The sequence below is a fragment of the Schistocerca gregaria genome, chromosome X (genome assembly GCF_023897955.1).
Source record: "Schistocerca gregaria isolate iqSchGreg1 chromosome X, iqSchGreg1.2, whole genome shotgun sequence".
NCBI lineage: Eukaryota > Metazoa > Arthropoda > Insecta > Orthoptera > Acrididae > Schistocerca > Schistocerca gregaria.
This window is the reverse complement of record NC_064931.1, coordinates 409,854,973-409,867,844: the sequence shown is the minus strand read 5'-3', so window position 1 is coordinate 409,867,844 and position 12,872 is coordinate 409,854,973. Positions and strand designations below refer to the sequence as shown.

Below are 12,872 nucleotides of genomic sequence, written 5' to 3'. Positions count from 1 at the left end.
GAAAATTTTCTAAAATGAAAATAGATAAAAGTAAACTACTCAAAATGAACCAGTAAGTGTCTCAATTTCATGAAATTCAATTTGTTTGTGTTGGTATGCCTTCAGTAGTTCTGACCTGGTAATGTTGATGACTTTTGGGGTATCATCTTAGAGCTGTAATGGATGGATTAGTTTTAATCAGGATGTGATTCTGGTTATAAACTTTCTTCCTCCCCTTGCTGTCTGTAAGTTAAATTTATTTTTTTGCTTGTATTTCAGTTTAGCTTCACATTACTCTTATCTTAACCACCACCACCTCTCAGGAGAATAAGTGGGAAACGAATTTTTCAAACCGTATTAGTAGAGACAGGGAAATATTATTTTATTTTCTGTCAAATTTGGTATTATTTTTTTGCCAATTTTGCTGTTATTTTTCACATATTTTGGTATTAGTTTCTGGCAGCTTGTTTTCGAAGTACCCTGTGTTCGTTTTTTGTCTTTCTGCATTCTATCAATTGAGTTGTATTTATTGTCACCAAATATCACATTTATTTACATTATGAAAAAAATATAATTTATATTGAACCAATTAAAGAAGAAGCAACTTTGCACTTGTATACTGCTGGAAATTGTGTCTAATAAGGAAAAATAAAGGGCTTCCTACTAATCTTTAATAGTACTGATTGGCTTTACTAGAACAAAAGAGAATGAAACTATGCAATAAACCCTGTTTTGATGCAAGCAATAGTGGGCTAGGACTGTTATTGTTTTTGTTTCTCTCTTCAAATCAAATCAGAATGATACAGTATTATTTTAGTTTAGTGTGAAAACAGGTGCCTGGAGTCTACATTTGAAAATGGAAGACAAATGTCTAACATTTGACAATGGCCTCATTCCCTGCTTGGTGGGGGGGACTACGAAGGGGTGTGTAGCCCTTACATGGATGGGACCTTACATTCTAGGTACACATTGTAGACACTCTGCCTTCATTATCACCCCACGGTTGAAACAGGAACTTAGAACTGTGAACTCCCTAGGGAGCCCACAGTCCCTTCTGTGGGTACGTGTGTGGAGCGCACAGGGCCCCTGAGCTATTGGAGTCTCCTTCCTTTTTCCAGACTGCGTTACTGTCCCTGTTCCTCTCCTTCCCTGTCCTTGCTCCTTTCTCCCTGCCCCCTCCTTTCCCACTTGGTGGACTTCTTTATATCAACATGGCTATCTTCCGGGCTTTGTTTTTGTTGCTATCTTCCCGGCTTTGTTTTGGTATGTGCTATTGTTTAGTTTGCTGTTTCCATCCCCTCTGTGGTGACTGTGGGTGCCCCCTACATCAGGGGAGTGCGTGTGCTCCCCCGCCATTGTGCATAAATTGTAATGCACAACGTCCTCCACGCTCGCCAGCATGCCCGATGTATGGGTAAGAATAACGGATTCAAGAGTACAAGACCTTAGATTGACTTACCTACACCGAGGATGGCGAAAGTGTGACTGGCTCCATCCCGTGCCTGTAACTTCTACTTTTGCTTCAGTTATGTCCATTCCCCCTCCTCTTCCCAACCCCGCCCCATTCAGCCCACACCTTCCACCTCACCCTCACTCTCCCAGTCCCCCTTCCCATCAGTACCCATACCCACCCCTTCGCGTGCTACTCCACCTCCCCTGCAGGAGAAGTGCTCCCCTTCTTCGGCAGCTGCTGGTACTGGAACTCCCTCTCAGGACTCCTTTTCCCGTCACTCCCCTGAAAGGCGATCTGCAGCTCCACATCAGCCGCGTGATCTGGGCGCCAAGATTACCAGATGTAATTCCGTGCCCGACCTCGCTGCAGTCTGCCCTTCTTCCTTCACAAGAGAAGAAGCAGAAACACAAGAACAAGGGCAAGGCCCCTCCAGTACACCCTGAGGTGCAAGCTTCCCCTCCTCCTGCCAATGAACCAACTGAGTCTGACCCCACCTATATGGACATCACCCCATCCTTACTGGTGACGGATGGCGACTCGGTGGCGTGACTGGCTCCGGTCCATTGGCTTCCCATTTGGACTCCAGCTTGAGAATCCTCCAGTGGAATTGTAATGACTATTTGTGTCACCTCCTGGAGTTGCAGCCCCTTCTTTCCTTCTACTCTGCTGCTTGCATTGCTCTCCTTGTGACCCATTTTGTCAATTCATACTCTCCCACCTTTCGTGGGTTCCACGCTTTTTGTCAAAACCAAATTGGCCCCTTGCGGGCTTTTGCTGGTGTTTGCACCTTGGTCTGCAAGGACATTGTTAGTAAATGGGTTCCCCTCCATACCACTCTGGAAGCAATTGCTGTCAGGGTCCATCTCGCCACTCCAATCACAATCTGTAATCTCTACCTCCTGCCTGACAGGCTGATCACATCCCTTGCCCTAATCACCCTTCTTCAACAACTCCCTTCTCCCTTCCTGCTTCTAGGGGACTTCAATGTCCACAACCCTCTTTGGGGTAGTCACACGACTACTGCCCTGGGCAGGACAGTTGAAGCTGTTCTGGCAGGGCTTGACCTCTGTCTCATAAACACTGCACTCCCACACACATTAGTGTTGCACATGGCACTTTCTCTATCATTGACCTTTCCATCTGCAGTCCTGGCCTTCTTCCCTCCATTCAGAGGGGTGTCCACGATGACTTATGTGACAGCAATCATTATCAGATTGTTTTGACCTTCCTTCAGTGTATCTCGCTCCGTCACCCTTCCAGGAGGGTCTTCTCTAAAGCTGATTGGGGTGCCTTCTGTGCTACTATCCCCCCTGTTCTACCACACAGTAGTATTGATGATATTGACTGCCGCCATTCTTTCCGCAGCTGTTTCATCCATCCCTTCTTCCTCAGGTTCCCCCCATCAGAAGATGGTCCCTTGGTGGACTCCAGAAATTGCTGTGGTCATAAAATACTGCCGCTGTGCTCTTCACTGCTTCCAGCGGCACCTTTCTACTGCTCTCCTTCTGGTCTTTAAACGATTCCACCCCCGGGCCCGTTACATAATCATATTTCAGAAACGGATTTGCTGGGAATGGTATGTGGCTGCCATAGGACTGCACAACCCATCTTCACAAGTCTGGGTGAAACTCTGGTGGAATTTTGGCCTTCGTCCTCCCACCGGCGTTGCAGGAATTTCTGTGCATGGTGTTTCCTTACCCATGCTGACTTGGTCACAGAGCATTTTGCTCAAGACTTCGCCCAAGCCTCTGCATTGACTCAGTATATGCCCACGTTCCTCCTCCTGAAAGAGCGCTCGGGACAACTGCTTTTGTCTTTTGTTTCTCACTGCTTGGGCCTTACAATGCCCCATTTAACGAGTGGGATTTCGCCAGCACCCTCGCCTTTTGTCCCGACACGGATCCTGGACCAGATCGGATACTTAACCAAATGCTCAGACACTTATCAGTGGCTGGCCACTGTCGTATACTGACCCTTTCCAACCATCTGTGAAGTGAGGGGGTATTTCCTACCCAGTGGCAGGAAAGCATTGTTATTTCTGTCTTGAAGCCTGGGAAGCCACCTCTTCAGTTGGATAGCTACCGTCCAATTAGCCTTACCAACACCCTGTGCAAGCTCCTTAACACCTGGTGAGTCGGCGGTTGTTATGGATCCTTGAATCCCGTGACCTGTCGTCATCGACTAAAGGTGGTTTTTGTTGTGGCTGCTCTACGGTGGATAACTTGGTCCACCTGAAGTCTGCTATCCGGTCGATTTTTGCCCACTGACAACACCTCATTGCAGTCTTCTTTGACCTGCATAAAGCCTATGACACCACCTGGTGCCACCACATCCTCACCTCCCTTCACAAATGGGGCCTTCGTGGTGCTCTGGCCATCTCTATACATAACTTTTTCTTGTTGCTCTTCCTGGGTCCAAGTTGGTTCCTCCTACAGCACTTCCCATTGGCAAGAAAATGGGGTTCCACAGGGTTCTGTGCTGAACATCCCTCTCTTTCTCGTCGCCATTAATGGACTGGTGGGAGCTGCTGAGCTGACAGTTTCCCCCTGTTTGTATGCGGATAATTTGTGTATCTATGTTGCTTCCTCCGGTGCAGAACGCTGTCTAGAGGGGGCTCTCTACTGGGCGCAATCTAGGGCTGGTCACGCTGGTTATGCTTACTCCTTTGTGAGACGCGCGGAACTTCATTCCTTGCCAGATGGCTGTAGTGTTTTTACTGCAGAATTGGTAGCCATCTCGCATGCATTTGACCATGTCCGCTTCTGCTCAGGACTGTCTTTCACTATCTGTAGTGACTCCTCGAGCAGTTCGCAAGCTATCGGCCAGAGCTTCCCTCGCCACCCATTGGTCATAGTTATCCAGGACTCCCTTTCTCTCCTTAATCAACGTGGATGCTCAGTGGTTTTCATTTGGACCACAGGCCATGCACTTGCCAATTGACTAGCTGAATTGGCTACTAATGGCCCATCTCTTGCTATTGTCATCTTGGGAATAGACCTTCGCTCGGCGTTATGTTGTCAGGTTTTGGGACTTTGGAATTCAGAATGGCACATTCTTTCTTCACCGAACAAGCTCAGGGCAATAAAGGATTCTACAACTATGTGGCAGTCCTCCTTACAGGCATTTCGTAAGGCCTCTGTCGTCCTTTGCCGGCTCCGCATTGGCCATACTTGGCTGACTTATGGTTATCTCCTCTGTCGTGAGGACGCCCCCCCTTCCCCCCTTCTGTCATTGTGGATCAATGGTAACTGTAGTTCACCTCTTACTGGACTGTCCAGATTAGCCGCCCTGCGACAGACTTTTAGCTTTCCTGACTCGCTACCGCTGGCATTAGCTCACAATGCCTCTGCGGCTGATCTTGTTTTATGGGTGGGACCTTCAAACTTGTCAGTGGGTGGAGGGGATGGCAGGCCATCTTGCTCCACCCTTCGTCCCGATTGGACTGGCTTCGACTAGGCGTGGTGCTTCACCCCCATCCTCAGCCTTCCCACTCCTTTTTTATTGGGTCCGTTTTGAGTATCTAACTTGTCTACCTGTGCTTCCTCCTTCATGCCCCTGTCATTAGTCACTTTCTTTCCCTCCTCTCTTCTTCTGCCTTCTTCCTTCTTTCTCTGTCAATAATTTGTAATTTTATGACCATTTTAGTTCTCTCTAATAGTGTGAGGTTTTATCAGTTTTACACTGCGTTTCCTTATTTCCTTCATTTCTGCCTGAAAGATTCATTGTCCCACAGTAATGAAGTAATCTTCCATTTTAATTTGGAATACAGATAATGTTTTATCCAGTGACATCATTTGTAATGTGGTGCATCAGTTAAAGCGGATGTTTCTGTAGTACAAAAATTTAAATATGAAAATCACTAAATATGGCACTTTAGCTTTACAAACACACAGATCAGTGTAGTGCTGTCTTGGTTTGCTTTCATCAGGCAATTAAAGTGCAGGACACACGCATCATGCAAATGTGTTTCTGGTGTTAAAACATAACATGGAAAATGTTTATTTCAGTTTTCATTTAGTTATATTTTTAAAAGTTTTTTAAATGAAGCTTGTTGGTGACAGCATGAGCTGTCACGTAGGCCGGTAGGTAGGTAGGTAGGTAGGTAGGTGATTCATGTGTTTGCAAAATGAAAGTGCCACATCTGGTGTTTCACATTTAGACTGGTCTATTAGGAAAATATCTGTTTAATTAATGCACTGCACTAAAGACATCTGAAAATTGTGCCATTTTTTTTGTGTGATAGGTTTTCCAAAATAGTCTGAAAAATTTGCGTCAACGGCTAAAACTGTTACTGGAATTCACTTTGTTTGACATCATATTTCTTTACACGAGGTATCAACTGTTATTTTAGGACAAAAAAGCAACTCACAGATACAATCTGTATTTTTGTCAGATCTAGATTTCAGCTATTGAATAGCTATTTTCAGTGCATTGAAATCAAGTCAAATAAACTCGTCAAGCTTCTGGCAACATACGTTAGTGTAAGAGTTTAAGATGTAGAGGACTAGATTCTAACTAAATTCCTTTTTTGAAATATACTACAGTCACTGTGCACAACTGTCATGATGAAATGAAATTGGTGTGTGGTTTTTTAAAGATTGTATGCAATTCTCAGAGTTGAAAGAAAAGTCAAAATCCAATTTCAGTGTTCACTAACTATTAGTTACCAATACTAGTAAACTACCAGCCTTGGTTTTAAAACATTTTTACTTGAGATTGGCAGTTTCACGTTATGCTGCTATACTGTGCCGATTTCACTTCATCAACTACACAAAATTTTCGTGTCCCTACACATTAGCCATTAAACTGAGCAGCATGCGACCCCACTTCTCATTGGTCCACTCTGCCTCTTGGCGCCATCGCAAAGGGTGCTGCTGATGTGCGGTTGCCAACGAAACACAACGTAATGGTCATTTGACAAAGAGACAACCCCCATCCATTCTCCCTGCCACTGTATAGCGAGAGATTGTGTGCTTTGTACTCGTGTTAAAAGTGGTTGCAATTTTGCTCAGTCATTCTTGTCTGTTGCACAATGTAGCAGTTACCTGCTGCTCTAGTCGATCGGAGTCAACCAGCTCCACTCCTTCAGGCAGCATTGCCTGTGTTTCAGAATGATCCCCGTGTATGTGCAAGAATTCTGCGAGTACAATCAAATTCTGAAGCTACACTCGACACACTTTATCCTCTTTCCTGTTTCCCAATGATTCTTCCCTGTGTTAAGTCATCAAAGTGTTGTCTTCGGGATATGTTATAATGAAGAACACAGTCACCATGCACCATTACTGGTCATTGATCGACACAGTCTTTTCCCATTCCTTCAGCTGCCTCGTATTGCGTGTCCAGCCCCATTTAGTGCTGTAGTCACACTGACCTTATATGGTGTGATGTCTAACTTTTTGTGCATGACTGCGAGACCTCTGGTAACATGATCCTGCACTTTATTTCCACCAAGTAGTTAATGTAAGGTTACATTATCTAGCTTGTCCTTCAGTTTTGCAGAACAGTGTGTTACTATGAACAGTATTACATGGTTGTTTCATAATTACGAAGTCAAAGCTTTCCATTAACACTTTGAGTCTCGGGTGTGTCCCAGAATCTTGCACAATTTTGGCATCTCTTTAAGTATCTATTGTTTCATGTTTATTACTTTATGTATGAATGTGGATACATTATTTGGAGGTAGAAAGGTTCTTGTTTAATCTAGTTACAAAATGACACACATTCACTACAAATGTAGCACATCAATTTTATTCCAATTTCACTAAATGTTTAAGGAAGAAAGTTCTATGTAGATTCTTATTACTACAGTTAACAGCAATTTGTATGGTACAGCCTGAAACACATTGGCATGTACAGTGGAACTTAAGTCAGGACACCACCATACTGTTTCTTTTCTTGAAGACTTTCCACATTATAGCGTTTTTTTTTTCTTCTGTGGAAGGAATTCTGTCAGCAAAAGTCGCATTTTGAGGAGTAGCAGTGTGTTGTTGTTTACCCGCTTTCTTTGCAAACTGCTCACCTAATTGAAGTAGAAAATTTGCCAAATGGTAGCCTCCGACTTGATTATTTCTTGTTTTTTGGTACTGTATGAAAGTGTTTACTGCCATTATAGAAAGATGGAAAAATGGTTTCTTCCACCATTTCATTTGCCTTCTCTTACAATGGTAGTAAGATAAGAGTTGATCATTCCTGTCTATGCATGCTGTAATGAAATTGTAGTCTGGAACTGCATCAGGTTTTATCGTCCTTGTCATCCCTGTTTTGCTACCAACCTCAACTTCTTTTTCCATAATCTTGTGATGACGAATCTGCAACATTTCTAGTGTCCCTCTGCTTAAGAAATGACAAATGTTTCTTGATCATAAACACCTAGGCACCTTTTATAGGAAGTCATCTAAGATTAGACATACAGGGTGTTTCAAAAATGACCAGTATATTTGAAACGGCAATACAAACTAAACGAGCAGCGATAGAAATACACTGTTTGTTGCAATATGCTTGGGACAACAGTACATTTTCAGGCAGACAAACTTTCGAAATTATAGTAGTTACAATTGTCAACAGCTGATGGCGCTGCGGTCTGGGAAACTCTATAGTACGATATTTTCCACATATCCACCATGCGTAGCAATAATATGGCGTAGTCTCTGAATGAAATTACCTGAAACCTTTGACAACGTGTCTGGCGGAATGGCTTCACATGCAGATGAGATGTACTGCTTCAGCTGTTCAATTGTTTCTGGATTCTGGCGGTACACCTGGTCTTTAAAGTGTCCCCACAGAAAGAAGTCACAGGGGTTCATGTCTGGCGAATAGGGAGGCCGATCCACGCCACCTCCTGTATGTTTCGGATAGCCCAAAGCAATCACACGATCATCGAAATATTCATTCAGGAAATTAAAGACGTCGGCTGTGCGATGTGGTCGGGCACCATCTTGCATAAACCACGAGGTGTTCGCAGTGTCGTCTAAGGCAGTTTGTACCGCCACAAATTCACGAAGAATGTCCAGATAGCATGATGCAGTAATCGTTTCGGATCTGAAAAACGGGCCAATGATTCCTTTGGAAGAAATGGCGGCCCAGACCAATACTTTTTGAGGATGCAGGGACGATGGGACTGCAACATGGGGCTTTTCGGTTCCCCATATGCGCCAGTTCTGTTTATTGACGAAGCCGTCCAGGTAAAAATAAGCTTCGTCATTAAACCAAATGCTGCTCACATGCATATCGCCGTCATCAATCCTGTGCACTATATCGTTAGCGAATATCTCTCGTGCAGCACTGGTAGCGGCGCTGAGGGGTTGCCGCGTTTGAATTTTGTATGGATACAGGTGTAAACTCTGGCGCATGAGACGATACGTGGACGCTGGCGTCATTTGGACCGCAAGCTGCAACACGGCGAACGGAAACGCGAGGCCGCTGTTGGATCACCTGCTGCACTAGCTGCGCGTTTCCCTCTGTGGTTGCCGTACGTGGTCGCCCTACCTTTCCAGCACGTTCATCCGTCACGTTCCTAGTCCGTTGAAATTTTTCAAACAGATCCTTCATTGTATCGCTTTTCGGTCCTTTGGTTACATTAAACCTCCGTTGAAAACTTCGTCTTGTTGCAACAACACTGTGTTCTAGGCGGTGGAATTCCAACACCAGAAAAATCCTCTGTTCTAAGGAATAAACCATGTTGTCCACAGCACACTTGCACGTTGTGAACAGCACACGCTTACAGCAGAAAGACGACGTACAGAATGGCGCACCCACAGACTGCGTTGTCTTCTATATCTTTCACATCACTTGCAGCGCCATCTGTTGTTGAAAATTGTGACTACTGTAATTTCGAAAGTTTGTCCGCCTGAAAATGTACTGTTGTCCCAAGCATATTGCAATAAACGGTGTATTTCTATTGCTGCTCGTTCAGTTTTTATTGCCGTTTCAAATATACCGGTCATTTTTGAAACACCCTGTACATGTTCCCACAGCTGTGGTCTTATTCTCCTACAGAAAACTGAAAACAAATGGTGACCTGCCTGTGTAAACGGTATGTTCCGTTTTGAGATAACCATACAGGTCCCTAAAAACGAGCAGTGACTGAATTGTCTTCCCCCCCCCCCATTATCCCTCCACTCCTTTGCCTGTGTAAACTTCAATGTGTAAAACCTTGCGCCCCCCCCCCCCCCTCACACACACACACACACACACACACACACACACACACACACACACACACACACACACGTGTAAATTTCAATGAGTAAAATATATCCTGTCGTTGAATGACTTAAAGTAAACAGTTTGATAACAGGTTACCAGGTTGTTTCCTTACATAGACACCTTTAATCCATACACACCTTCATCAGTGGTGATGCTTTCCTCAGATGAAAATTATGCTGGTAACTATGAAAGTAAATTATTCAGTAAAGGTCTGATTTCATGCACGGGATCATCATGACCAGGTTCATTTTTTGGAATGTATGGGGCATTGTCATTTTGTTGCAGGTAAGACCAAATAACAAAAAATGTATTTATAGTGAGAAGTGAAACCCAGAAACAGTGCAGAAATAGTTATTTGCAGATCAGTAATCACACAGTCTGTTTTTCTTTACTAAGCATGGATGGATTATCGATTGTAACATGTATGGATTGTAACAAATACATTTCATGAAGTTTTACCCCAGTCTATGTGCTCCTCATGCTTTTGGGTGTCACATTCTTTGATCCTCTTATTTTGTCTACAAAGGATTTCACATAGTAGTTAGCTTCTGCCTTGATGTGCTTTATCTCTGAATCTCTGATTCAGGGGGGGGGGGGGGGGGGGGGGAGGGAGGGAGGTGGCGCATGAAATATCAAGGACTGCTACTGCTGCTACCGACATAAACTTGTGCCACACATCCACTTTTTCAATTCAGGTAACGATCCTAGCTCATCTAATATGATCCATCCTACTTCTGCATCTGGATATTCTGCAACATTAGAATGTTTTGTCTTGCATGGTGGCTCTAAAGATGGCACTACATTTGAAATACTATCTTGATTATTCAGGAATATATTATACACTGTTGGAGATGGGATTTCGTTTGAAAACACAGTTAAAATATAATTTACCTAAGAGATTTTTCAAGCATAGTTTGTAGAACAGTAATATTCAAATAATAATGTTTTTGTACCTTAGCCTGATTGAGAAGCAGAATCACTATATTGTCTTTCAAAAACATCCCCTTTGGAACCAGAGTCTACAAATGGTTCATCCAAAAGCAACTAGATCTCAGTATTGGTGTGTATCATCAGAAATTACACACAAGCACAGTGGTGGTCAATGTGTCCCTATTGCCCACTAGTGGGTGTTCCAGATATCATGGTGGGTGGTAGGTGATAGAGACTTTACACACATTTTTATTGGGTTTTCATAAAATATTGACAAAGTATTTGTGAAGTAATTATTATTATTATTATTATTATTATTATTATTATTATTATTATATGCTTTAACTTACTGTAACTTCACTTTATAAATTTTAGAAAGTGAAATGACTTCCCTACTTTGCAAATCACCGTTACTGTGAAACCAGTGGGCAGTAGAAAAATTTACTAGCAATACAGAACAGAAGTGGACAGTAGGTACCAAAGGTTGACTATCCATGCACTAGCACAGCAGGAAACCCCAAAAACTATGGTGTAAGCATCATTGTAGTGGTTGTGAGCAAATGTGGGTTGTACTTGAGAATGCCAAAATAGTTTCAGAAACCTCCAGATGATGGCAGCACCATGCAGAGGTCATTCCACAGCATACCGAACTTGAATACAAACTAATGAAAACAATCCAAATGGAGGAAGATGAGCAGATCTGTGCTCGGGTTGGGACTCAAAAGAGTTAAACAAGTGCAAATGTTTGCAGGAACTATCTATCTCCACTGTGTTTAAAATTAAAGGAATCATGATTCTGATTTTTAGTGCAATAATGTTTCTTCTAACTTAATTTGATTTGCTACCCTCTGTCTTGTTTATAGTCCAATACTGGGGATTGATTTTTTTTCCACCAGTGATATTTGGAGCACCTGCCCCTAGGCCAAGCATTACTGAATTTTCACAATTTGACTCTCTCTCTTTGGTTTGCATCAGGGTTTGTTACTATTTTATGTTTTTAGAAAATACTATTTTTGTGTATCATCTTGCATTTAATCATTATCAGAAGCTCCCATTCGCATTTTTAGAAAATACCATAAGTTTTACTTTATAGACTTCTGAGTTAAAACATTTGTAACTAATATTATGGTAAGATATAACATCAGAGCTAATACAAAGTGATTTTACTAATTCCATATTTATTGTCATATGCGCAAACAGGTAAAGTAGAGATCAGAGAAGAGACTGTTGAAAAGCTTCTCAGTGCAGCTCGGTTACTGCAAATGCCAGAGATTGTTGACGCTTGCTGCGGCTTTCTGAAAAAGCAGCTTGACCCCTCCAACTGCATTGGAATCCGCCTGTTTGCCGATGCCCAGGGCTGTGATGACTTAATGAAAGCAGCTCACGACTACACAACTGTAAGTTTCTTAACCATAATGTGTGAAGTTCTCAAGTTTAATGCCAATACTTCTTAAAAAAAAGAAGTTATGTAGATTCTTTGGCTGCTTATTGTAACAAACTATCATTGTTGAGTTTTTAGTTTAAATTCTGTGTAGTACAGAAGAGGGCTGCCTGTTTGCTCACTGCAGAAATAGAAACAGGTAGAGAGAAGTCACAGATGATCCATATATCACAAAAAGCAGATAAGCTTTTGTTGTGATATGTGGATCGTGTATGGTTGGTGTAGTGAACAATTTTAATGCTTACTTAGGGAATTAGAGAAATTTCAACAAAACACTTGATACCTTCCCTGCACACAAATGCAGCAGTCAGAATGGAGAGAGACTGGTGGAATAGTATAGAAATTTCAGTTTCAAAATTACATCAAGCCATTTTAGGAAAGATACTCCCAAAACAAAATGTGGGAATCCACCAACAAGAATATTGGTAAATTGCAAATCACGATCTTCTATCCACATCACAAGGAAATTTTTAAATGTTCAGGTACACAAAGGAGCAAATATGGACACAAATAACTACCTAACCTAAGTGAAACTGAATTTAAATGTCCGTAAAATCAACAGAAGGATGTCAGTAATTCGTAAATTTGATACTACTAAAATCCAACTACTGCTATTGGTAAATGAACCCAACAAAGCACAAGCACAAAACTGAGAGCAGCTCATAGACAGTTTTATCAAACTGTTCAAAACCAAATTTCTTTACAAAGGTAGAAAATACCCTTAGCGGAATGAAAATTGTGAACAAGCAGTAAAATTGTGACACAAGACATTCAAAATGTGTAATAGTAACATATCAGAATATGTATGTGACAGATCCCTGGCGCCTAGAAAAGAAATTTCAGAATTAATAAGATAAACAAAGA

General features: G+C 42.4%; 1 protein-coding gene across 2 annotated transcripts in view; it reads left to right on the top strand.

Annotated features, from left to right (window-relative positions):
• LOC126298782 (kelch-like protein 5) overlaps positions 1-12,872 on the top strand; it is a 269,167-nt gene that overhangs the window by 198,555 nt on the left and 57,740 nt on the right. For both annotated transcript variants that reach the window (XM_049990242.1, XM_049990243.1), the window contains one exon: positions 11,768-11,964. In XM_049990242.1, coding sequence (XP_049846199.1) covers positions 11,768-11,964 — 197 coding nt within the window. The remainder of the gene's footprint in view (positions 1-11,767; positions 11,965-12,872) is intronic.